Below are 27997 nucleotides of genomic sequence, written 5' to 3'. Positions count from 1 at the left end.
CAGCTTGAATGGATGGATAATACCAGACCAAGGTGTGAATTCCTTGTTACAAGGGAGGAATTACTTTGGCAGTGGGAACATGAAAACAGAACCTAACACTAGGAAATCAAACCTTCACAGCTATCATGATATTCTCAGGTTATAAATGGGTGATGCTTTAAAATTTTTGTCTATGTTTGCAGTGCTGGAGTATCAAGAGGTATACATTCCCTAAATTGTATTTATAATTGTAAAGATATAGCTATATTCAATATATTGACAAACAGACTGACATAGCAGCTAAAAGAGTCGAGGGCCCGTCCATGGCCTTGAGAGCAAGAAACACAACCTTCCAACTGGCTGAACTCTCTGACCCGAAAGGGTGTTTTCTCTGTGTTGCCTACTAGGAATGGACCCTGGCCTGCACCCTCACCTAAACTGTGCTCCTGCATTGGCTCAGAGAGAGCTAGATGGCACTGGCAGAGAGGGAAATAAAATTTAAATCATAAGGACAACCACAGGTCAGTAAATCAAGCCTATGCCCTGCCCTGTTTAATTTACACTATAAATGCAACCAACGAGTTTTCAAAGTAATCTTATAAACAGTACTATACACTCAAAGACATGTATGTGAAAATTTAAGGTATTTCTCCAGTGCATATCAGCTGACCCCCAAAGTTAATCCTGTTCACTGAGTAGATCGCTGTCATTATCACTGGCGTTGCAGAATACTTATCTATTCAACCAAGAAGAATGCAAGAATATGAAAGATGCTTCTTCCTCCTCTTTCAGAAGAAAGGAGAGTTACTGATGGAGGTATTGCAGGGCTTTAAAACAAATGGCATATCTACTTTACCCTCATGATGGTAAACCTGAGTATCAAATTTGTCCTTGAAACTTGTGTGTGTGTGTACGCACAGATGTATATGCACATTTTTAAAAAACATTTGAGAGTTAAAATTGCTTTTATAAATATAATATACATACATTTTAATTTATGGTGATCTGTTTTGTTTATTTCTGTGAAAGAACACCATATTTTTATTTCCTCTGTGGAAAAAATAGATGGGTTAATACCGCAGTATATAAGTGGGTCTGAGGATATAACAAGCAGCTCTTGCTCTGCTATCAGATCATAGTCAATAAAGCTGAAGGCTCCAATCTCCAAAGGGAATTGTTTCACAGTTAATCGCTAAATGGGAAATCTCAAGGAAATAACCAACTGTTTAGTTATTTCTGAACCAGTGAAATGTTGACAGCTGTCAAGAAAAATAAAAACAAACATAGAAATCTGTTGTTAAGAAATATCAGAGTGAAGGAGGAAAGAAAATATATACGTGGTCTGAATTTTTTATGAAAGTCTCTACAATTGCTTTATAGATTTTTTAAAGTTGTTTTTCATGATTAAGCATAAATATTTAATTTCTTATGGGGAATTGCAGAAATCTATTTATGATTCAATAAAGACCAATGTTTGGTAAACTCAGGAAACAGTAATGTTGTACATTATCCATACAAAATGCCATATTGAAAAAAAAGGTTACACTGACGGGCAAACAAATAGTAGGAAACTGGAGGTGCTCAAATACTTATTTACATTAGTTCATTCTTTGATGCTGAATATTATAAAGCTATATTTAAAGAAATTAGTCACACATTTCTCACATATTACTGAGATGCTAGTTAGTTTTATGGTTAAATACAAGTAGAGTTCTGTTGTTGAAGCACTACTCAGTATTTGTGCTGTGGGAGAAAAATGGGGCATATCTTTTTCTTATTACAATATTTTGACTATAGGGTGTATTTATTTATAATACAGGAGTGAATCCATTAATTAGCCTCAGAGTAACAGCTTATGGAAGGAGGGCTGTTAAAAAGACAGAACTGTCGTAGCATTTTTTTGGCTCAGTTATATCCTCTAATTATTGAGAGATGTTACCACAAGGCAAAGTTAAAAAACTAGAAAACTTAAACTTTAAATTTCATTCTTAATGTGTTTAAATTACTTTAAGATTTAATCTGAAGTCTGGGCTTCATAATGGTTATGACTGAGAAACATTACAACATCTCTTTAATTTTTTCATCAAATTGTCAATAAGTTAATCTCCATTTTTCATTTGGAATCGTATTGGATTAGTGGTTAGACTTAAATTGGAAACATCTTTCTAACACTCAAAAGTATTCATTTACGGACATCTAAGATCTGTTTGAATGCAGATAAGTTCCCCAGAATTCTGCTCCTTATTACTAGATTTTTTTCATGACTTGGTACAGAAAATTGGGAATATTCAGAGGGCTTTCTGTGTAAGAAATCAGGACTTTCAAATAGTCTTGCTGCACGATGGAAGAATAGTATTCTTTCTTCACAATAATAGGCACTAAACCAGTTTCCATGACAAAAGGTTCCAAGTATTTCCCATATCCTCATACTAGAATTAAATCTTCTGCAAGTTTTAATAATGTTTCATAACATGCGTTTAAAGTAAGTGGCTACAAGTATTTGGCCTTTCAACCCCAAAGTGATATTCATCTTTGGTCAGCTGTATTCCAAAACTGCAAAACATACCAAGGAAGACATCTGTATCTCTTCAGGTTATCACTGCAGACAACTAATGCCTCAAAGCTTATGAAGGAAGGCCTCTTAGCAGCCTTCAAAGCAGTCATGTGGAGATGGGGCATGAGGACTTTGCTCTCCTTTTGAGAGCAGAGCAAAAGATGAAAATTATAACAAATAAGGAATATGTGGTGTTTGAAAGAAACACAAAGCATTGGGTAATCTTGAGGGGAGTCCTAAAGAAAAGAGAGAGTCCCTGAGGAAAAAAAAGATCCATCTGAACAGTAACATTTTATACAGGTTTACACAAGAGTATCTTCAAGAATATCTGGTTAAATTTTCTGAAATTTGTTGGACTGGATGTAAATCGCTTTCAGCAGTACACGGAATGACAGCCACTTGCAATATTAGCTTAAAGATCTTCAGGCAACAGTAGATCCAATATATACGGTTGTAAGTGAATCAGTCCTTGAAAAGTAAAGACAGGGTATATGTTGCTTATCAATGAGCCCCAGATGTTCAAAGGCAGAACTAAACACACTCTGTCTTTGTTAACTAAAGCAGATAAGGCATACAAACGTAAAACCATTATCAGCCTTTAAAAATGAATCTCTGTCTCAGTAGCAATGCTGTATGGTCTTGCAAGATCATTCATATGGCAATGGTTTGGTTTGGTTGCTCTATTAGTAGTGAATAAATATTTCACATATGCGTTTTTGCCCACATGAGCTTATTGTCTTGGTAATTACCTGCACAATTATTCAAATAAAAATAAATAGCTTAACCACATTAGGATAGTCTATTAGCCAGCCTGAAGAAGTGACCTTGAACACAAGCTGCATACTGCTTTTTTGTACTTGCAATGCATTTTTATGCAAGGAGAGTGCATGCTATTTGCATTTCAATAGGACTACACAAACAACACACAAAATTCAGTGTCAGGAATCTATGAAACAAAGTATGCAAGAATTCAGTGGAACAGTTAATAAAACATTTTGTTGTAGAAAAGAGGTAACCATAAGGTCGAAAAGTACTGTAGCTGAGTCACTTGTGATTCAAATAATTTCTTTACACCTCTTATGTTCAGATAGAGATCTCACAGTTAACATTCTGCCACTAAATTCCAGATATTCTAGCTTTCCAAGAAGGGGGAAGCATATTTTTTTCCATTTTGTCCTCCTCATTTAAATTAAATTGGAAAGCAATACATTTTAATATATTTTGCCTACATGCTCATCAAAACCTTCTGCAGAAATCTGGTTGGTATTTCACACTATATCTTCATGTGGTACTCTCCATATTTAACCCCTGCAGTTGGCATGAAAACTGATTTAGTGCCTGTTATTGTGAAGAAAGAGTATTATTCTTTCATCATGCAGTAAGACTATTTGAAAGTCCTGTTTTCATACACAGAAAGCCCTAAGAAGGTTCCCAGCTTTCTGTACTGTCAAGAAAAAAATCTGGCAATAAGCAGCAGAATTCCAGGGAACTTATCTGCATTCAAACAAAAGTTAGATATCAATTAAAAAAAAAAGCAAGTAAACAGAAAGTTTATTTATTTTTCCCTTAGGACACTGTCTAGCAATACGGGACTACACAAATGCCCACACTGCACCAGAACTACTACCAGGTAGTTATTAAAGGGAACCAGCTTCTCTCCCTTACCACCCTTCAAGTTTAAGTTTAGAACAGCTGGGGCCTCTGTCTTAATTTTTAGTGTACTGCTTTACTTCCACTGTTCCTAAACACAGATACACTTCAACCACCATAAAAGAAGCAAAAAAAAAAGGGTCATTGTTGTAGCACATTGTTATCATTCCTTCACAACTGCTTTCCAAAACCTTTCCTTGTGTATTGCTTTGCCATGGAAACTGCATAACTTTTGATTGTCTTCGAAGCTCACCTTTAAAACTGTTCTAATTCTAATCAATTATATCTTAAATGGGAGACCTGAAAAGCACACAGTATTTGAAATGTGGGCAAATCATGGATATATGCAGTGTCATTATGATGGTCTCTGTTTTCTTTTCTAGTTCTTTCTCTAATAATTTCCTGATACTCAGTTTGCCTTTCTGACCTTTTCCACATAGTGAACTGACATCTTTCTGATACTTCTCTTCATAGCACCAAGATCTTCCTTCTGAGTACTAACATTCAGCTTAAAAGTTATGATTTCATATAAGAAGTCAGGGCTGATTGTTCTCCATGAGTATCACCTTTCATGTTTTTGCACTCAATTTTATCTGCAGTTTAACTGCCTAGTTACTCAGTCCTGCAAGGTTGTTCTGCATTTCTTTAGCATTTGTCCTCACCCTTACTACTACTCTACTGTTTTGTAGTAAACTACTAGTAGCTCAACTATTTCATCCTTTGGTTATCTTAAAATTCTTTGGTGAATTTCATTTGGTCCTGCCATTACACACAGATGCACACATTTATATTATTACACACATAAACATATATTAAGTCACAAGTATTCCAGTTTTGAACTGATTTAGCAGTAAAAAGTATACTGTCTCTTTAGTAGGATCTGTCAAAGAATTACTAAAATTTTCTTCATGGAGTCTGTACCAAGGTGAAAAAAGCTTTTCCAAGCTCAAGAAGAAACATTATGTATTCTCATATTGCTAGATTTCACTTTCCTTTCCTTGTGTTAAACATGTTTCTATACTGAAGTCTCTGTAAAAAATCTTTTATTGACATAAACATCCTTTATTAATTGTTCAGCAAAGAATACACCTGTAAGAGTACATTATTCTTAACATTTAATTTTTAAAGTACATTTTGCTTCTGAAAAAGAGTTTTGGTAGAGTGAGAAGTTCTAAATATGACAACTAAATATTAAATCTACAAAATGTGTTTTTCAAAGACGGTCACTTGAATTTTGAAATGTCAGGGTTACCTATGCAACTGCTCCTCTTCTAAAATAAGCCAGTGTTTGTGCACTGCTTAGGAACTATACCAACAAAATAATCTTATTTTTAAGGTGCTAAACTGTCAGCTGTTGAATGGGAAGAAAGGTCAATTATTATAAATACCTCCTGCTGCAGTTCTTCCCATCGAGTATTGAATTTCTCCAGTTTCTCATTGATCAATTCATCCAATATTCCACCGTCAGTTAAAGTCTGGGCCAATTCTCGAATCTGATTGCGATTATCTTCTGGATGTCTCATTAACCTTTCCAAAGACTGAAACAAGGCCAAAAAAGTAGTTTGTTCTGTTTTCTCTGACTCAAAAGAAAATTCTACAAAGCAATCCTAATTCTCTTCAAAATGAAAGTATGAAACTTCACATTTCAGACACAGTAGAAGTAGAGAGAAAAGATAAAAATATCAATGTCCTATTTTGGTCAACAAATGTTCTGCACTAAGTGTTAATAAAATCAAAGAATGATATTTCACAAAGCAATAAATTGGGTGCTTGCTCTTAAATATGTGGACTACGCTCAATGAGATCAGTTGGAGAAGCTGTGTACTTAAAAATGAAAAATTTACTGAAGTATCTTGATGGATGAAGTCCAAGAGCAGAAACGCACTATCAAAGTAACATTTCGTTTTTAGAGCCACTAGCAGTATTAACTTAATTTCTATAAATTTAAAAGATTCCATGAATAAAAATAAAGTAATAACAAACACAAGAGAGTTGCAATCCTAGGATGAAATCTCACTCTCTCTGAAGTCTTAAAGGGTTTTTGGCTGGGGCTAGTGGGGCTAGGTTTTTTTAAGAATAGACATTTTATTATCACTGAAGACTGTGTATGACATCAGGCATAACATGTGACAGGAAGCAAGTACTTCCTCATGTAATTAGTCTATTTCACTAAGGTGAATCTAAATTCACAACCTGATTTGTTGAATCAAATGAGAATATAACACTTTCCAAATATTCCACATCTTGCAAATGGGCAATGTTGATTTGTAACTTGTTTTGAGTGTAATGAGATTTACAATTTATCAATGTATCTAATCTGATATTATTTAAGTCAGCACTTACATCCAGTGACTCAGAAATCTCTTCTGCACCCCCCTGGATATTTTCAGTTGCCTTGAGTTTCAACTCCATCTCATTCAACCATTTATTTTCTGCATTCAAATAAGACAATAATTCACCCCAACATGCCCATACCTCCTGATGGGAAAAAAAGAAAGCATATATTGAGATTGCAAATCTCATAGCTAACTTTCTCTTATCAAAACACTGAAAACATGACATGCCTCATCCCCAAAACACCATGATCTTACATGGTAACAATGCCCTGTGGTTGACTTTTTCCAGAATTCATTAGTATTTATGGGTTCCATTTAAATACAATACGCAACCAAAATCTTTTGACATAAAAACATAAATTCTTCTCCAAAACACAACTTGAATCTTTTCTGATTCATGATATATCCACTTTTCTTTATATATACTTTGGGGTAATATTTTCTCATAAGATCTGTACATACAAATTATCAGACTTTTAAAGATTCATGTTAGACATCTGATCTTATTATAGGATGGAGTTAAGTTGCTTATATAGTGTTCAAACGAATTACTTATAACATAGATTCATAAAATGTCTGAAAACACAGCTTTAAGAATTTTGACTGAAAACTATATGAAAACTAATTCTAAACCACATTTAGTGCAATTTGTAGACGACTAAAATGCTAGAGTAGGAAACATAATGCTGCAAATTCTGTTCATATTCTCTGGCAATTAAAAAACTGTCTGCTACTTTACAGTATCTGAAGATACTTAAATAAGCAGAAAAAATGGCATTCTGCACACAAGCAAAATGTTCAAACTGTCCACAAATAGCTTCTACTCCAGCAACTAGAGGAAACCTAGAGATTACCAGCTTAGGCTACAGACTTACCTTTCTACAGCTAAATTTGGAGGAGATAAATTCTCCCCTAAGAATATAATTGTCCACTACAAAGTAAACCACTGCAAATTAGTTCACATCGCAAAGTCCAGTCTAATTGAATGCGATAACTATGCAATACGAAAACAGCCCTAGGGCAAGAATCTGTAACAGAGTTGGCCAAAATGGCACGGCCAGCTCAAGATGCATGAGTGTATTTAGCTCGCCAGCAGACCCAGTGCTTGTCCCATGCTGAGATTACCTCACATGTCCAGCTCCAGGGCCATTTACTCAGAATTCTCAGCCATGGAAGAAAGAAGTCTAGAAGAGCTGTTGAAGGCAACATCATGGGATTTCTACACGAGCCAGGTGCTACATTTAATCTCAGGAGCAATAAGAACCCCGGGCAGCCATTGCTATCTCTCGTCTAAGAATCATGCCTGAGGCTTCTCTTTAATTTGACTCTCCAACACACATGATTCTCAGCAAGATTTAGCTATATGGCTCATAGCAGATGGTATTTGGTATATGGCTCATAAGGTGAGGATAGCCTTAGGCTACTCATGATCTTATATGATAATCTGCCTTTTTTTCTAACTTATTTCAGCAGTTAGATTGGCTATAAATATAATGACTGACAAGATAACCAACCTCCAAAGTTTTGCACTTTCCATTCAGTCTGCTGCAGAGTCGCTGGTAGTTGGTAATTAGAACATCAAGCTCCTTTTTCAAAGCCTCGTGAGCTGCAGGTGGAGCCTTTGCTATAAAATTATTCACAGAATCAGTAATAAGCTTCACTTTCACTTCTTTCTGTATGGCCTCCTCCTTTGCTCTCTGCAAAAAAGCAGTTACAGTTTTGGTTTGAGAAGGAAGCAGAATTCAAATAACTATGTCAGAATTCTACCCTAGAAGTAAAAAAAAGCAGGAGTCAATTAATTCCCATCCCTTCTGATGTAATCTTGAATGCATCAATAACACCTTTTTTTTCCTTTTCATTTTAGAGGCAATACATGATACTAAATACATTTTAAGACCTTTCCACAACTATTTAGTTTTCTGGAGCTCTCAGAAAGCTAAAATACTTCAATGATTTTTGTCAAGAAAGTGCTCCTAATACCTTTTCTATAATAACTTACTCACTGCTGATAAAAAAATCTTTTGTGTTACTGATTTAGTTAGCCAGGTTTAAAGGTACAATCATAAGCAGCAATACTGAAAATAAGCAAAATGCTTCTGATTTTCCTCTCCTTGCTCCTGCCATTAACCTGCCTTTAAAGAGAAAAAGAAAATCATATTCCTCTAGTGTATATTTCACACATTTAACACAGCATTAAAGTTGATTTCATTCTTTGCTTTTACAGAGACAGGAAAATCAGTGCCATTACTCATGACCATTACAGACTTGCTAGGGTTAGAAACAAAAAAACTGTATTGCATCCAAGAGTCAAGTACTTTTATAATCATGTCCTTTAATCTTAGTGGGATCCTTAAGGTCTTTATGGTTGTCTTCCTGAAGGTCTTTTATTAGATCTTTTCCTAGTATAAAACGAAAAACAGCAGAGATCTTTCACAAATGCAAAAATCTATTTTCAGATCCCATCCAAATCTAGTTCCTAACTTCCTTCCACCACCTTTTGCTACTTTCCTTAGTTATGCCATTTCATTAAAAAGATACAAGATTTTCACCCCTAGTATCATTTCCTCTGGCCACTTAAAATGGGACAGTGTGTATATCTGGCATCATATCACTATTGAAAACACAGTGCTGACATACATAGTGTCCTCAGTGTGTACTGCGTTTGACAGAAATTTAGGATGAGAACTCCCTCGCCCAAATGCATTAAAACAAAACCTTGATCCCTGACACCTCCTTCATGCCTGCGTCTGAGAAACTCCCACAAACCAGAATAAACAAGATCAGGCTGTCATTGCCGGAGACAGCTTGCTAGCTTGTTCATGGCTATCCTCTTCCCTGGCTGTGGGAAGAAATGGGCCACAGAATGAACAAAATTTCTGATCCAATTTTTGCCTATTGTGTGACAGGAGAGGAGGCTGCAAGCCTTCACGGAAAAGGATAACCAGGAGCAGGCCTAGGGATGCATGACAAATAGTCTGGTTATCTGCAGAGGTCCAGGTGTCATAGTTTGAACATGCTGTACCTAAGCTGGAAGTACAGAAATTTCACTTCGAAAGATTTAATGGGGATTGTGTCTAAAACTATACACTTTGTCTACTTTTTTATGCAGTGTAAGGTATAAATTTGAGTTTGTTGTTTGATTCCTAAACAAGAATCGTATCTCTACAGCAAGTATTCATTTTAATATCATATTTGTCTCATTTACGAACCAAACTTATTCTGTTTATTTCCATATATTGCATAGAACTGGCATCAAGTCATTTCTGTAAGTAAATAAAGAGGTCATCAGCTGCAGGGTCAGCTACTCCCCAAAACTGACAAAACCTTCTGGATAATGAAGAGTTTTTAAACAAAGGGTTGGACAGATAGTTAAGGTCATATAATCTGACTTCCTGAAGAGTACAGGCCAAAGAATTCACTTATAAAATAAAAATCAAGCCCACACCCAGTGGCTGAGCAAGAGTATATTTGAGCACAAACTAGTTCTTTTGTCCAAAGGCCATATTCATCCCACATGAAAGAAACATTATTTACTTGAGAGAGATGATGTTATTGCCATATTCAAGTACTATAATAATAAATCATATATATTTAGTACATACCACCATGTATCCTGATGTCCTAAATCATTCTCTCTCTCTTTCTCTCTTTAATATAAAGATAAAATATCAACTGATTTCACTCCGAGTTATCATTAAGTAATTATTTATCAGTTAACTGCTGCTAGCAACTGATGCTTGGGAATTATTCGTTACGTAAATGGATGTCAAAGCTGCAAAAAAATCAGGTGTCCAATAAACCAAGCAGGAAAAAAAAGCTAGCAATGAAGTACTGTGAAGGTTTAGATGTGTTCCAATGTACTCCAGATAGAAATTACTTGAAGCTGCCTATTGCCTTAAACTTCAGGTTTACCAAGAAGATACCAAAAGGCATCTTTTTAAACTGAAAGAGTAAGCTCTTTCTTTAGAACGAAAGCTTCAAAAAGAGCTTTAACCATAGTTCAAGGAGTTAGTTTGTCTTTTACCTTCAGTTCCTCAACAGCTTTCTGCAATTCTTCGGGTGTTTTATACTCAAAATCTCTTTCCAGATATTCTTCCTCAGCTTGTGTTATCCATTCATGCATCTCTGACAAATCCTTTCTGAGACTCACAGTCTTATCCAAACCACCTTTTAATGCTGCCTTTTTGGCATAGGCCTTTCAGAAAGAAAAAAAACAGTATGTGAAGCAAAAGCCTACTGCATAAACTTGAAGGTGTTTTAGCCTGAAAAGAAAAAAAATCGAACCTATACCAATAACATTGTTGTAATTAGGTATTAATAACAAGTAATTAGATAGATATTAATCATCAGTAGTGGAGAAAGTATTACATACATGTATACATGTATATTCTTTTAGTGAGTCATTGCTATACAGAATGAGTTTTCAGAGACCCTAGAACAAGACTCTACATCATGTCTTGAGGTTGTTAGAAAACACAGCTGAGAAAACATCATCCTGGGACTATCTTCTAAAAGATGCAAAATGAATAATAACAGGAACCCTTGCAAGTACACCCAGTAATGAAATGACAGACCCTTGGGCTATAAATGTAGAAGACTTATTAACTAGTTTGAGTGCAACCTGTTAGAGAATAAAACAGACAATTTGCATAGATTAGTTCTGCTTATGAAGCTACGACTTAAGCTCTCAGAAAGCTGTATACCCTAAAGAGAGGTTAGTAAAAAAGGAACCTTCTATTGGAGGAAACTACATATCTTGAAGGGGAAAAAACCCTTTCATTAAATCCTTTTGCCAGTCACTGTATACAGAATTCTGTATCAGTCCATCAGAATTGTCCATAACCGACAGCACTGGCCGAGTTATCTTTAGATGGTACATGTTAGTTTGCAACAGAAACAAGTACTTGTATCAGTGCCATATTTCAGAATTGGGTATGCAGAACTGATCACTCTAATACCTTCTACTGTGCTGCTACTTATGTAAATGTTATTTTTAGTATCATTAGGAGGAATTGTGTCTTAGTACTTGGTCTTAGTTTTTGACTGGTTTTGGTTTGGTTACCCATCCTTGAGGACTGGCTGTTAAATACAAATGTAGCCAAGATCATCAGCACTGTAAAGAGGAAACTATAAACCTTACATAAATGTTGTTCTACACAACAGAACAGAGGAATAATAAAAAACTGATGTTCAACAAGTGCAAAAGCAGAATCAGATGTGGCCCTGGAAAATTGCCTCTTCCTCAGTCTCAGTACCAGTTGAGAGGATAATCTTCCATCACCTGGAAAGAGTACCTGAAGTGTACCTGAAGACCCAGCTCACAAGGCTCATAATCATATTAACTGCATAAGTATTAACCCACGTTGACTCTTCCAAATCCTTTCAAAAAAATCCCTACAGACCAAATTGATTTTTACATTTACTCTTTCTTGTATATTTTAAATGTTATTGCTGAAGAAGCTGTGTTACAAATGGCTGCTGAGAAGCAATGATTTGAACAGTATATTGGCTAGAACTGTTATAGGAAGATTATCAGGGAAGTCAGAAGAAAACTGTAAAAGACATAAACTTTACTTGAACTTTACATTTCATGACATTTACAGGACTTTACTTGAAATTTCTGTGGAAGAAAAGTGGTATTAATGCTACAAAAATAAGCAATTAAAAACTTCACATTAGTCAAAGGGGAAAGCCTACAGAATTGGGTCAATAAAATGTCTTTCAGATTTCCAAGATTTTTTTTTCTATAACTCTGTCTACCAGAAAAATATAAGGAAGTTATTCTGCATATGTAAAGTAATTCATATGATACCAGCTTCAATTTCTCTGTCTATAAAATGGGTACTGCATATCTTCTGAATTCTGACTTTTAGAGGGTTTCATCTCTTATTTCAAAGTAACTGAAGCCCTTACATTTCTCACTATGTCTCCTTAGCTCAAGTACAGCACTATTTCTGGCTATTGAGTCTGGAGTTAACTCTATTTCTCCTGGGGTGGGACATCTTTTTAACATACCCTGTACTACTTTAGAACATGGCACTTGGTAGTGAAAGATCATCAAAGTCAGTTACATGTTATCAGTGGTAACGCCATTACATAATATCATGTAAAAATTTTTCACGTATATCATAGTCGAGCTGTATTTCACAAAGGCAAACACTGGACTCTTTGGAGCCAAAAAGACATTTGACAAATTAATGGAAGAAAAAGCTATAAAGAGCTACTAACTCCAAAATCATCACCTTAGAGGTGTTTCTTTCTTTTCTTGGTTTAAATATAATAAACTTTTCCTTTCTGTGTCTGGTTTTCCAGTTGAGATGAGATTAGTTATTCCATAGGAAAAATGCCAAAGTTATCAGAAAACTTGTTCTTTTCTTTAAACAGATATATGTAACACAGTGAATGGGAAGAAACATATTGATGAGCAGTAATAAGCAATGGTAGGCCAGAAAATTGTTTTAAAACTTGAGACACTTCGTACATCTAAAGAAAAGCATTAATCATCATCTTGTTTTTTCTTTGGTTTTCTCTATATAGAATGTTCCACAGCTTTTCCAAGGAAAAGTTTTACTTGAGTTAGGCAAGCTGATCCTGACTGGTGGCCACTGGAGAGTGTAATTTACATAGATGCATATGTGCACACATTTGTAATTCCAGGTTATTGAACTCTGAATTCTTTGCTGTTTCAATATCTTGTGAATTTTCATCTAGTGTAATGACATGTGAGCAAGATGCAGTAGGTCTAGATTCTGTTTCGTGTCTACTGGATACTCACAGGAGGAGAAATTCTGCCAATGAGAAAACTGCATATTCATTTAAAAAGAACCAGTCACAGCAAGAGACTCGATACCTGTTGGCAAATGTGTTCCCACTGAGCATTGAGTTCCTTTAGTTCTCTCTCTATTCTGGAAGCAAATTCTGGCTCTGCTTCACTCTTCATTTTCTTCCCAGCCTCATTAACACTGTTCAAACTGGGCTGGATTGTCTGGATATCATTTACTAAAGCCTAAAGGAATAGCAGAAGATTAGGAAAGTAGTATTCCTATAAAGTATTTCAGATATACCATTCCTATAAAAATGTGTCTACAAGAGATTCTGATATGTGCTTGGTCCAGATCTCTAGACAATATGAGCACAACTAACACACTTTACTATGGAGATGAACTCAAGAAAGGAATGAGCAATTGCACTATGATAAGCTATTCTATATAAGATAAAGTTGCAAAATGTATCCTATAAAGTTTTAAATGGTATTACAGTATTACTGCATAAATGTTTTTCTCATATTTGTGAAAGAACATCCCATCAAAATTATTTTGAAGCCATTTTACTTAACTATGTCGACATTACCCTTAGGCTGGTAACTGACCTGATAGCTTCCTTAAAATGATCTAAATCGTGATATTCTCAGGTTATTTCTAGTTATTAGAATTTAGCTGTAAGAAACATAGGCAGGCGGTTGAATATTATTTAAACCTTGAGGTAGTTCCAACTTGCACTAGGACTTAAGCCACCTCAAATCTTACTTCCTAAGGCCTTCTGTAGTGGTTCTGATGTTACCTGAGCTTCTTACACAGTAGAACAGGCTGGAAATGTAAACACATGATGATGACGACTTTATTAACTTTATTATGTATCTGACAACAGCGGGTAATATTTGTGTGAATTGTTTATAAATCTAGGTGAGAGATTTCAAAGGAGTTGCATGGAATTTACAACTGTGTAAAAGATAAGACTTCTCTTCTATAATTAATGCTCATTTTTATTTAAATAAGAGGTAACATAAACACAGAGAAACTCTGAGGAGCTCATAGTCCTGTAAAGCCAATATATATGATTCATAATAATTACACCTCCTGCCATAACATTTACAGAACTTGTAAATCCCTTTAAACATGCAGCCAGGGACTATTATGGGTTACAAGATTCACTGCAATTACACGCTCTGTTGGGACAGGCAGAAGAATTTGTAAACCTTGTGATAGAAATACCACTACTTCATGATGCTTTAAAACTCTGCTGGGAGAAAATCCTGGAACTTGTAAGTTTAGTGAGAAAAACAGGTATAATTCACTATACATGCAAGTTCTTTTGGTACAGTCAGAAGAGCCTGTAAATCATGTGTGAGTAATAGATGCAGAAAAAGACCTTCTGGCACAGATTGCGTAGCATATAATAAATATACATGGAGTTTTTGTAAACTCAATAAACTAAATAAACACATATCCTAAGTTTCCAGAGGCTACTAACTTATTATTTGCTGCGAGTACCCTCTTGTTATTGTTTTCCTTCTGCTATAAATACATAATGATACGGTCACAGTGTGCCTTCTTGCCGTTTTCAAGGCTACCGGTTTTTACAGAACTTTCCTTCAAACCCAGGAAATGAAAGAGGCTCAAGCACATTGCAGAAAGAAAACTCCTTACAATATAAATCTATTTTTAGGAACAGTGATCATTTGTGTCACTGCTATATACACTAACAACATATAGAAGAAACAAACAATCATCAAGCAGGCAGGTAATACTCACTGTACACTGTTCAAGCTGTTTTTCCAGAGCTTCCGAATCACCAAGGGCAGGCCACTCTTCTTTCAAAAAAACATCCACTTCAGCCATCCACTTCTTCAATGTTTTAGTGTCATTCTGTTTATTAAAAAGACATTTTATTGCATCACACAGAGACTGACTGCTGATAGCACAATTCGACCTGGCACTATGACTTAAATTCATTGCAATGTAATTCCAAGATTATTGAACTGTCTGAAAATACTCTGAAAAATACAAACACAGCAAACAGGCAAAGCCAATTTTATCTAGGACTGTCATTCATTCTTAGCCTGCACTCTGATCATTTTTGCCTGTGTGTCTAGGAACGGGCAACTTTCAGCCTCTCAAGTTTATACCTTCCAAATATTGTTTGTGTTTAGATGCCATGTGCATGCATGTGTGTTTACCATTTTCTTGTACTGCTTCAGACTACTTATACTAAGCAATTAATTCAGCCTCACCTAATAAAACCTCATGACTTCACTATAATTTTCATGCTCATTCTAGAAGTTGCATGTTTTATTGCCTATAGCTCTCCCAGAACACAACACAGAAAAGCTCCATCACCACTCAAAATAAAAAAAGTAGTTCTACAGTAACTGAAACAGATTCACTTGAGAAACTCAAATCATATAATGACTCAGTGAGAGAGCTGAAAATAGATTTTGAGAGACTGATTCTCAGTTATCGTCTCCAGCACAAGAATCTTTGTAATCAGTAATTTGCTTTCCATATTCTTTAATCAACCCCTGTAATTAAAAAAAAAAAAAAAAAAAAAAAAAGTGCCAAACATCAAATCCTTGCAAATAAGCAACCCTACCAGTCCAAGGCAGCATTACATGGACAATCTGACACCATAGAAAGCAGAATGAGATTTGATGACCTGTCAAGAGAACCATTTCCAAATTTCCTCAGTCTTGGAAATGAAAGCTTTTGTTTAATCTTACAGTCAATGAGAAGTTTAGACTGCTCTTTAAAAAATATCACTTAAAATTACTTTAAAATGTCACTGAAAGCATACACTGAGATGCACATGTTAAAATAAAAGTGATAAATTGCTAAAATTTCAAAAGCAATTTATAATGCGTTTGTTCATCAAACTGTATTTTCACCAGGAGTGAAGTATATATAGATATTATAAACCGAAAAAGTGTTGAATTAAATTACAAAAAAGAAACATTTCATTAGAATACAGATGGGCCCTAAATGTGTCCAAAAAAGCTTTAACAACTATTACAAGGTAGATAACCAATGGGAGCATTTGCATGATGTGGGTGACATATTTAATAACAACAAGCTACTGTGGAAAATGAATTGAATTGATAAAAAAAGTTACACAAAATTATCAGTATAGTTCAGAATGGCAATTACCAAAACTCTGTTGAAGTGTCAACAGTGCATTCAATTATCACTGAGTAAAAATAGCTCGGAATCATATTTTGTGATGAAATTTTAAAACCTTTACTTGAATACATTAATTCATTAGTTCATTAATGACAAAAAACATAGATCTGATGGGGTTTATTTTAAAAAAAGATCAGTCTCCAGCTACCAATGAAGATCAGATATATGACTTGAATGAGACTATAAATGTATTTTATCATCAACACTGATTTCATCATATCCCTTACAGACACATTCCATGAAACACAACCGCTAAAACAAGCATCAGGAAGATAAGTAATCATTCAAGGAGTTGAAAAGACAATGAGTTTTATATCAGCTGTATACTACAGTTATTTCAGCAATAAATGCAAAAGCTAAGACTTTGTACTCAACAATAGCTCACACAACTTTTAAAAATCTATGCTCTACAGAGCAGGGTAATGATGTTCAGCACATTCTCCTTTTAAGGATAGTGATGGAACCTCCCTACACTTCTATGCAGAAAATTCAGGGAGGGGAAAAAAAAAAAAAAAGCTGGAATTACTCTAGCAAAGAGTATTGTTCTATTTTGTGCAATTGCAAATATTTCACTATACTAATAACTTCAAGGCTTGTTATTAAACTTCATTTCATGGCTAGCCTCAAACTTAAGAGATGTAACTATGGAGCCAAAGTTAAAATTTAGAGCACAAATTATTACATGATTACTATAACTATATTATAATAGAGTACTAATTAAAGTATTTCAGTAGGTAAATTATAAATGATACTGATCATATTTGTTCTTCTCTTTTGATCTGTTTTGCTTGTCTAAATACTGATGAAAAGAGTATCAAATTAACGAATACTTTCTTCTTTTCTAAAACGTTTTTTCCTCTACAAAAGCAGAAGTATAAGTATACCTCGACCTGCTGACAGAAAATTTATTCCTGACCACACAACTCTATTGAATTAAACTGCAAATAACAATTATGGCTCATACGCTATTGTGCTCTATTTCATAACACGAAACTAATGATGTATCATATTCTCCTACAAGCAAACCAAGGCCCAGGACTGAAATATATGATATTGTAAGAAGAAGAAATAGAAAGAGAGAGACAACACTGCAGAGAAATATACTTTGAGAAAATAGTTTTGAGTATAGCTGCAGAACTTGAACCTTCAGAATTTTCTTGGTCATATCCTCTATGGGTAATATAAGTGTTTATTTGCATGTGAGGAGGGAGAGAAAAAAAGTAAAAATACTTTCTGCATTTTCATAATTAGTTAATCTGAAATTACTTAAAACTTGTCCCTTGAAATTACACAGAAATAGAATAGGAATATGTTAAAAAGGAACATATTGCAAGCCTCAGATCATCTAAGCCGTAGACATCCCCTATATTCTACTGTCATTTACTTGTATAATATTGATACATGTGATCTATGAGTTAGTCTAAACGGAAGATCTTCACAATGACAGAAACACTTCCAATGCTGCCATTCTATATAGCTGTACACTTCTGATTTGTCGCATTTGCTGCTAAGATACTATCACGTTACAAACAACATTAATTATGTAAATGAATCCATTAAAGTCAACATGGTAAAACTACTTTGGCTGCATCCACTGAAGAATAAGTACAGAAATACTAATACCAATTTCACTGAAATCAAAGTTAAGTTTTGGCATTTGCATACCCAAATATGGGTAGAAAGAGCCAAAAAATCAGAATTCAAAGTAAAATCTTGGACCCACTGAAATCAAGGGAACATCTTATTACACCTTTTTCCTGATTTAAGAGTACCCGGTAGATAGAAATCTCCTATTTATGTGCTGCTTTGAGATTTCAATCTGTGGCTATTGTCTTGCTGCGTATAAATGCATGCTGTGCTCATTATTATGGCCACAAGCAACCAGACAGTTGTTAGTGGTGAAAAAACTTTGTTAACCTGGAATCGCTGGAGTTTAGTCATAAGCTCCTCAAGTTTCTGGCAATGTTCCACCAGCTGTGCTGACAATTTCTTCCAGCGGCCAAGGATCCCCTCAATCTCTGATTGATATTTCTGGCTGACGTCTGCAGGGGCTTTCCTGGATATCTCTTCTACAGTTGTGCTGAGATAGTTTAGGCCTTTTTGCTGCTCTTGGAGAGAACTTTGTAGAGCCTATGACATAAGAACCATATAGTATTCTAATTCATGTACTGTGCAATTCTGAACAAACTTCACAAATACAAGTGAGTGCTGAAGAAAGGACTGAACACTGTAACGTCACCTTTGCTAAAGTATCCAGTGACAAATTCTACTGAGCAATTTTAAATTCTTTTTCTCACGCAAGTAGAATTTTTAGTTTAAGTGAGAACATAACTAGTATGTTCCACCATACTTCATTATTTAAGACAGGAATTTTCTATGGCCCTATTGATTACACATTCCACAGTATCGGACTATAGAGGGAAAAATTAAAAAATTTAGAAATACTTTCATGTATTTGACAACTTATTTTCAAAACTTTTTCAATTTTTATCTCAAATTTGCGATATCTACCTTTTTCTTTCTTATATCCTAATTTTTATATCTGCATGTTCACTGCTAATTGCATCAAACAACATGGTCATTAGCAATCCGATAGTAAAACAGTATCAAAATATAGAGAAGCTTTTTACCCACTGGTAAAACTCGTCCCACATATGTGTCTGGTTGGAAATCTGACAGAAAATCTGACAGAGCACATGTTCCTTCTTGCAAAGCATAAATACTTTCATGTGAGCATTAGAAAGTAAAACAAACTAAATCTATACTTAACTGCTAGAACTACCTTCAAAAGAATATTTCATATAGCATGAGGACAAACAAAGGTTTTTTCTTTACTTATTCAATATCTTACAAGATTGGTTTCAATGCTGAAGGACATTTTCAATGCTTTAACTTTTAGGAATCAATATAAGGAAGTATTCACTGTCTCCTGAAGCCTTTGGCCAAACCCCTCATGGATAGAAATCATCCAAGATCCATAGGCTTCAACAGACTCCTGACTTAGACTAGCCAGGGTGCTATTCCTCAATATTTTTTAATTTGGAGGTTCTTTCACAGAGTCTGAACGCTCACCTTGAGCTCCCTGAGTCTCTGCTCCATGATTCCATATTCAGCGACTGTAACCTGAGGTATGGAGAGCTTAGTTTCTGACTGCTGAATCCACAAAAGTATAGTACTCATTGTCTCTTCAAAGTGTGCAGGAGGCAAACTGTCAAAAACTATATTCAATGGGAAGAAAAGGGAAAGAAATTAAATCCTTTTTCACGTCATTATTTGTTTTGCTGTCAATAATATGGGGAGACTTTTGATAAAAGACCTAGCTTTATTGAAGTCAATGGCTATTTTGCAACAGATTACAACAGGCACGGTATGTCAGGACCAGATTTTTCAAAGAAATATGGAAGCAGAAAACTTCCGAAACTTTTATGACATCTCTGTCATTTTACCGGTTGTGCATTATTTTGCTCTCTAGACCTAGGGTAACATTACAACTTCTATGGTCAAGACAATCAGTTTAAATATATGTGTGTAGACATCAACAGACAAACCATCGCATTTAACTTAAAATCCAATTTCAAAACTGCAGTAGGAAACAGCATTTCCTTTTATGGCCCACGTTTGTGTGCTTAATGTTTCTGTTCAAGTAAAATGCTCTGGTTAGGACATCTGTTAAAAGCTTAGAAGATGAATCTCTCTTCTACATTAAAGCTGAATTTTATTGAACCGTGCTCATTAGACCAACATTACAGCTGCCTTAAATAGACAACATCTGGCGCTGACATGAGCAACTCATTAGCAGAGTTGCTCCCTCTGCCCTCAACAATTGTTTCCTCTATAGTCACTGAGAAACATAAAGACAAATAACATAGCTAGTTGGAAATGAAACATTTTCCAATAAAAACTCAAAAAATATGTAACACCTATCTGTATCTCCCATATAAGTCTCTGATGTTCCAGAAGTAACTATACTGAAAAAATGATATAGCTGTCCAAAAAGCAGTTTTATCAAACACAGTTAGCAAAATTTTTGAGTGCTAGCGTGCTTACATATTCATAAAACAGTGCTTGGTAGAATGTACTTCTGATTTTAATTTCTCTTTTTTTAGTTGACCAACTGAATGCTACTTGAAAAAGTCGTATCTTCTGCAGGACCAACATACTCAAATTCAGGTCCATTAAGTTCTTTCCTGTGGAATACACACACTCTAAGGCGTACTTTCTCCTATTCAAAATCTTGGCTAATCTGACCTACAACAGAGCTCTGGGGAGTTACAAGAGACAGGATTTGCTACCACGAAGGGCAAGAATTCCTTCCCTTGTGGCATATATTCTTCACCCAGAAAGCAGTAATAAGATAAATTATTGGAAATACAGAAAACAGGTATTTTCCATCTCATCACCATTCTTATCAGCAGGTCTATCAAAATAGAATTTTAAATCTTTTTATTTCCTTAGTTACACTTGTATTGTCTGTGACACATTTAATCTAAACAATTCCAACTTTAGAATAGAATATGCATTTAAACATATCACTCCAAATGAACGGATATGTTATTTTTAACAGCTCAGATATGATAAAGGAGTATACCACTCTTAATCTGAATTTTTAAAAAATATGAAATGGAATTTGACATTTTGATGTAACCTTTGACTTTTATAAATAATAATTTTCTTTTAAATGAAAAACAAATCTTAGGACTAGTGTACAACTACAAGCAGCTATATAAAAGAATGGATATTCTCAGTAACACTGAAAAGTATCTCAGAACAGACAAAAAACACATCAGATTTGCTGTTAACAGTAAGCTCCACAAAACTGCCTAAAACTCTTACCCCAAAAGTTTGTGAGTAATAATGATAATTTAAGAACCAAGCAAATACAGCTAGCATTTTCTCCAGTTTTAACTAACATATTCTCCACTATTTGCAGGACTAAATAAGGATTGAAGTGGGATTAGAGAAATTGTTTTAGCTAGTTAGTGGCTTTCCAATTTGATTATTAAATATTCCATCCAAAAAGCACTTTTAAGTTCAGTAAAACAATAACTTTTCCACTTCATTTTTCCAGATTACTAGTAATGAAATACTAGTTCTCAGCGCCTTTTGCTGAGCTAGATTTTTTTTAGGACAAACAATATATCAGCCTTTTCATTCGCAATCAAACACCTGAATGTATTTTCGGATGAAATTTAAGAAGTGTCTGTATTATTTTTGCAACTCATGATACCAAAGACTAGAAGTCAACCTAACACCTACAGTGGGATTCATCTCATTTAGGGTCTCTCTGTAGTTAGTATGAATCTCTAAAATCCCCATGCTTATAACATACAAACACATACAGCCATGTTTATTTTTATATTAGACTTCGCTAGGTGATACCAATGTTTATGGATGGAAGTTGACATGAGCAGCACAGTGTATTAACATGAATTCTGCTATATTATATGAGGAACTGAACTGATAGAAAGCTATAGCACATCCACAACCGAAGCTACAGCTCCACTGTGCTCATGGCAGGATTGTAACAAAACATCACCGAGGGAAAAAAACATATATGTTAATGTGAAATACCAGAATACAGTTTTTCTATTCCTCTCTTAGGGAAAGCATTCTGGTGGGACAAACTAAACCCTTGGAAGCTGCCAGGCAAATATATTTAAAGTTGCTTATTTATTTAAGACAGAGAGCGCTTAAATTTGGAAATTACGTGTGCAGATAGTTATTTGGTTACCATACATTTTTAGTAAGCTGAAATATTTAAACATTTGCGACTAGTTCTGCCTATAAGAAGAATATATTTCTTCATTTTTCTGCCCAGCTTCCCTTCATGTCATCAGGCTTCCCAGTCAAAATTCTTTTCCAAACCAGGAATGAAACGAGAGTATAATTATCTCAACAACTATCAAATCACACCAGATATTCTGCAATGTGCATCTCCTACAGTCAGGACAAATCTCAGTATTCATCACGTCATTGTGAAAGGAGAAGAAAGGCAATAAATTTAATCTATGGGATCATTTCAGTAGAGTCACTCTGAAATGAATGATCTAGATCGAATTGCATCTATAGTTCCAATAAAAATATATTCAACAGCACCTGTAACTGTTTAAAACCATGTGTAGTTTTTCCCAAAACTTTTATTTTGCTTACTTTGTAATGCATATCTTTGAACCTATTCATCAAAGTCCAGCTCTTGGGAAGCTCTTTTGCTTTTTTGCTGTATTGATGGCTTCATAAAAGCTATGATTCCTTTCCATTTCTTTCACCAGAAACTATCAAAGTGGAATCTTTAAGAATCTTGCATAATACATTATCAATGATGTTCTGCAAGGGCTTTAACACTTCTAATTCTCCATTCATTCACCTCTTAAAAGAAATCATAAAGAAAGGCCTTCTCCAGTTCTACAAGATTTAATGTAACAATAATATTTCTCTAAAGATGCAAGATTTTGTAGGTGATTTTATTTTCCATACTTATAAACTTGTCATGGAGTAAGAAGGGTAAGTAACCTACAGAGTAGAGGGCATTATCTAATACAGGTTAATTTCACAGCTTGTTTTTCTCTTTTTTGTTTTTTTTTTGTTTTAAGAAAATCAGTTACCTGAGGAAATGTATGCAACAGAAAAATGAAATTATCTGTATGCTACTTACTAAAATACTATTTTCTCAAAAAGCTGAGATTTCATCTCAAAAGGCAAATTAAAAGAAAGCTAAGCAACCAACTTTATCCCTCAAAACCAAACAGAAATTAATATTACTATTAAACCATACTTCAGCTCTGCTAAGGTCTTAAGAATAACTTGCAGTTATGACATTTACAGTTTACATGATTTAAATTTTTCTTTCTCAAGTACACAATGATCAGAGTAAAATTAATGTACATACCATAACAATTTCACTGTCACTTATAGCTCATCCCTAAGACACTTAGAGCATCAAAATAAGTTAGCAGCTCAAACTTTAAATGAAGATTAAGAAAAGCAACAAACTAAAACTCCAAATGGCCATCAAACTTTATGGTTACTGTGGTTTGTTATAAACTTATTCCAAGACTGAGGGGCACGAACTCTACGGAGTGCAGCCTTGTTTAACACACTGTACTAGCTGACTAGGGAGAAAAGTGGTGTACCTGCAAAATAACAATAAAGATGGGGTGGGTAAACAAAAAGTCTAAATAATCTTGATATGACATAGAAGGTTAAAAACCTTGTACAGTCCTTTCTTGAAACAAATAGGAGAAACATCATTTGAATGCAGATGAATGGTTCATCACTAATAATAACAGCTTCTCCTTTGGGAATTATTGATCCCGTCAATGTAGAATCACAATTTGAAAGGAAAGCACAAAGCACCAATACTGAATTTGTTAAGCAGAGAAAAATATCTAGCAATGTGACTTGACCTTTGCCACCTCCACCTTGTATTCTTAATTTCATCTGCCACAAAAGCTAGTTTTTACTTTCTTCAGTGATTTTCTAGAGCTCATGATCTCTGTGCCCCCATAAACTCCCTTGAGAACAGTCTTGTCAAACTGAGAACAACCTGAAGGCTTCATGCTCAAGACTATAGCTGGATAGCAGTTCACTGCAGCCAGACCGAACCTTCATAAAGCTCAGGGCAGTCACAGCACAGGATACATTTTGGAATAAATCGGCAGCTACCTGGGACATCGTCTGAACAAGGGAGTACGTACCTGACACTGTCAGCCCTCCCACTGTTGAGAGGAACCAGACTGCTCCCGAGAAGTCTCTCCAACACAGCAGCAGTTCATTTCAAGACAAGTAGATACAAAGTTCAATCTCTCATTCTTCACCAAGGCAATTACAGCACTAACAACTACCTTGGGAAATCACATTATTCATATTCAAATTATTCCCATGATTGCCCATTGCACTCCCTTGTGTATACTACTGAATAGTTTGAAGCACTGTCTGACCTCTAATTTTTCTATATCCTGGAACTCAAGAAATGACTCTAAATGTGTTCAGGTGGGAGCCAGAACAACAGCTATATCAGCTTCAAAAGGATCAATTAACTTTGGATATACTGACACTCTAGGAGGTAAGAAGATGGGGTCTTATTTCTTCATATTTTATGAGGCTGTATTTCTTTTGTAAACAACATTGCAAAAAAGTGAAAAATCCAAACACAACAGATTTTAAAGGTTTCATAGCAAGAAATGCTAATCAAATGATTGGGAAAAACATTTGAGAAAAACTGAATTCATCTCTAATATTTTATTAAGAAATCTACTGGACCGCATAAAGAAGCTACTAAGCACTCATGAACCTAAACAAAATCAACCAAAATATGAGGAAGGCAATTTCCTAGAACTAGAGGAAAGTTATTTGGGAGGAAAAAATTCCTTCTGAGACAAACTGGACCAGAATATCTAAACACTCTTATCCACTAAAGAAAGAAGCAATGGACCATAAAAAAAAATAAAAATAATAATAATAATTATGGTGACTCAAAAATCTTGTTAGCACATTTAGGATATAGCACAGAGAAGAAAAAAGGAATAAATATTACCACTAATCTACAAAATACTATTCCATCTTTTAAAAAATCCTCCTATGTATAGAAAAAAATTAACTGCAAAGAAATTATGCAAATGAAGTGGAAAGCTCTAAAATGTTCTAGTAAAACTCCAGCAGTTTCTGTTAAACTAAAGCTAGAATAAAGACGTGGGATATGGCCTTTTCTCTGGTTTAAACAGAAGAAAAGTAGTCACTGAAGAAATTCAAACATAGCTAATTTTTTTGAGCTTCAGCTTCTAATTGATTCTCAAAACCTTCCTGAAAGAGGATTATACCTAATGCAGTTTCCCAAGCACAAGTGCTGCTATGTAAAGCATGGTTATAACAGGAAATGAGCACTCTGGATAAAACTGTATGTAACATTCTGAAGATAAATAAAATGTAATTGACATAATATTCTACACATAAAATATCACTACAGGTATGTGCTCTATGGAATAATACAATCTCATCTTGACAGCTGAACCACTTGAGCTGAAGGCCTTGAGATGCAAAGCACCTGCATAACATAAGATTAAGTGACCAGACTCACTTTTCTAGATCAGTAGTCCCTGGGAGCACTCATGGACTAGCCATTTCTCAGGAATAAATGAAGGAAGAGTGATGATAGTGAAATGGTGTGGAGCCTACATAAAATATTGCCTTCTGTTCTCCATGAGTTTAGGACACTTATCTCCAGCTGTCCAATGCTGCCTCCTCAAGACACCTACTTATGTGGCTGGACAGCAGACTGGAGATGCATATTACAGCCCAGGAGTGGGAATGAATGGCAGTAGCCAGGAACTCCTCAACCAAAGCCTCTGGTTTGTGAAGTTACAATCCAGGCAATGAACACCACCTGTCTTACAGGACTAACCAACTATAGGAAAATCAGGTGAGGCAAAAAAAGCACTTACACAAAACCAGATATAGAAGAAAACATTAAGAAGCTAGAATTTATAAGATTTTCCTGTTGGCAGGATAGTAAATGATTTCAACAGATCAAATAGTGTGGCATCAACAAATTTTAAATGTTATCCATTTTATGGCCTAACTTTAGAGTCATGAATAAACTTTTTATTCCCTTTCACTCATTTTCTACAGTTCAGCTTGTGTGTGTGTGCATGTGTAAAATAACTACAGTAGCACAATAAAAACGCAGCATAGCTGAAAAAAAATCTTTTAAAATGAAATCATTGCAAACCTCTCCATGAAAGAATTTGGTAGGAATACTATAAAGATCCACTAGAAGGAGCTAGAACTATGTCCAATTTCAAAACAGTACAGTCATTTACAGATAACACTGGTTTAAAGGGAAAAATAATTTCTTTACTTTTGAGACAGTTTTAATTTATGTTTTTATCTGACACTTTATTCTTAATTTCATAATCAAATACAGAAAGTATACAATAGTCACTAGATGATTAAAGATATATGGTATCTTTAATCAGAAATAAAGCCAACTTTCAGTTTTGGTATAGCATTTTCTCCCTTTTGAAAAATGCATTTTATTAAAAATATAGTAAATAATGTTATATCTAGCAGTCATGTAATCTATGCAACAAAGGAATAGCTCAGCACATAATAAAATCTAGATAGCCTAAAGTAAGTAGGCACTACTTTTAACAAGCTTCATGAAGTTCGGTTCCAATTCTACACAAGCCTACAGGAAATTCATTACCGCAATTAAACTCTTCCTCTCTTCTCTACTGACAGAGATAGAGACAGCTCTGTCTTATAATCCAGCTAAACAATGATTGCTTTGTGTTGTCAAGAAATATCTTTAAATATGGCCCTATATATGCTATCAAGGGAACATGATGCTAGGACTATACTGAGTGTAACTTTTGCTTCTGAATAATTTACCTTCCCTTGTTTTCATATTATTTAATATACTATAAATGATATACTGATAATTTCTGAAAGACTAATTCAGTTGCAAAAAGACCATCAAAACTGTATTTTTTTGTTTAGTATAATAAAACTAAATACAAAAGTAAGAAAGAAAAATATATATACCTATTCTTTGCATGTTAGTCAGGTAAATTGACTTCTTGCCATGAACACTTACTGGTCTGTAGCTGTTTTTCTCTGGTATGCATGTCAGCAAGTATTTGTTTGAAATGGTTGATAAAAGCAGCAAGGTCAGCATCCAGAAACATTGGCCCTTGTTCTCTTTCTTTCAGTTCTTGACTTTGAGCCTTTAGCCGTTCAATTTGAGGCTGAAGGGTTGATAAGCGGATGATTTCATCCTGCATGTTCAAATAAAAAAATTCAAGATAAAGCCATCCTACAAATGATCTTTTTGCCATGAAATCACTAGTGTTTCAATGCACATAAAAGTTGCTTTGCTTCCAAATGCAGCAGTAAAACTAAAAGCAAGTCACATCAGCATTTTTAATCTTTCTCACAAATCAGTATTTCTACTCCCAATATGATGCTCTTACAATTTTTAAAATAACTTTCGTATGCCATTGTCATTTTAGTACTGCAATATTCAAAGAAAGTAGGATAGATTGTATACTCAAATTCCATGCCTGAAGAGCATTCCTTCTATGTGGAGCTGGGAAGACTAAAAACTCCACGTTTCCCACAATCCTGGACCCATCTCTGTTACATAACATACAGGTTAATATCATGAAGTGGAAAAGAAGTGGAGATGCCATAGATGCACATTTTTTGCAGCCTTACAGAAATACCTTGCAGGTTGAGGCCGTGCTATTATCCCTTCTGGACATCCTGTACTCACTGAGACACTTGCAACTACTAAGTAAAAAGAAATCAGGAAGGATAGTATCATTGGGTAAGCCAAATGTAGACTTTGTAGCAGAGCGGCTCTAACAGAAACTTTCTACAAGAAAACGGAGAACTCCTGCAAGAACAAAGCCAGCTTGGAAATTCATGAAAACAGAAATAATAGCATAAGTGGATCTCAGTTTGGGTTTCAAACCTTGTTTTCAGTTTAAGAGCCTCTGGAACCAAGGGCTTCATGAAGTCAAACTTTT

The 27997-nt window shown here is 34.9% G+C and overlaps 1 protein-coding gene across 9 annotated transcripts in view; it reads right to left on the bottom strand.

Annotated features, from left to right (window-relative positions):
• DMD (dystrophin) overlaps positions 1 to 27997 on the bottom strand; it is a 1316184-nt gene that overhangs the window by 739065 nt on the left and 549122 nt on the right. For all 9 annotated transcript variants that reach the window (XM_026096811.2, XM_064497835.1, XM_064497804.1 and 6 more), the window contains 9 exons: positions 27064 to 27244; positions 19545 to 19690; positions 18390 to 18602; positions 15051 to 15164; positions 13370 to 13525; positions 10544 to 10714; positions 8034 to 8216; positions 6527 to 6661; positions 5572 to 5721 (listed from right to left, as the gene is read on the bottom strand). In XM_026096811.2, the coding sequence (XP_025952596.2) occupies positions 5572 to 5721; positions 6527 to 6661; positions 8034 to 8216; positions 10544 to 10714; positions 13370 to 13525; positions 15051 to 15164; positions 18390 to 18602; positions 19545 to 19690; positions 27064 to 27244 (1449 nt within the window). The remainder of the gene's footprint in view (positions 1 to 5571; positions 5722 to 6526; positions 6662 to 8033; positions 8217 to 10543; positions 10715 to 13369; positions 13526 to 15050; positions 15165 to 18389; positions 18603 to 19544; positions 19691 to 27063; positions 27245 to 27997) is intronic.

Source organism: Dromaius novaehollandiae, chromosome 1 (genome assembly GCF_036370855.1).
Source record: "Dromaius novaehollandiae isolate bDroNov1 chromosome 1, bDroNov1.hap1, whole genome shotgun sequence".
Taxonomy (NCBI): Eukaryota; Metazoa; Chordata; class Aves; order Casuariiformes; family Dromaiidae; genus Dromaius; species Dromaius novaehollandiae.
This window is presented reverse-complemented; position numbering and strand designations above follow the sequence as displayed.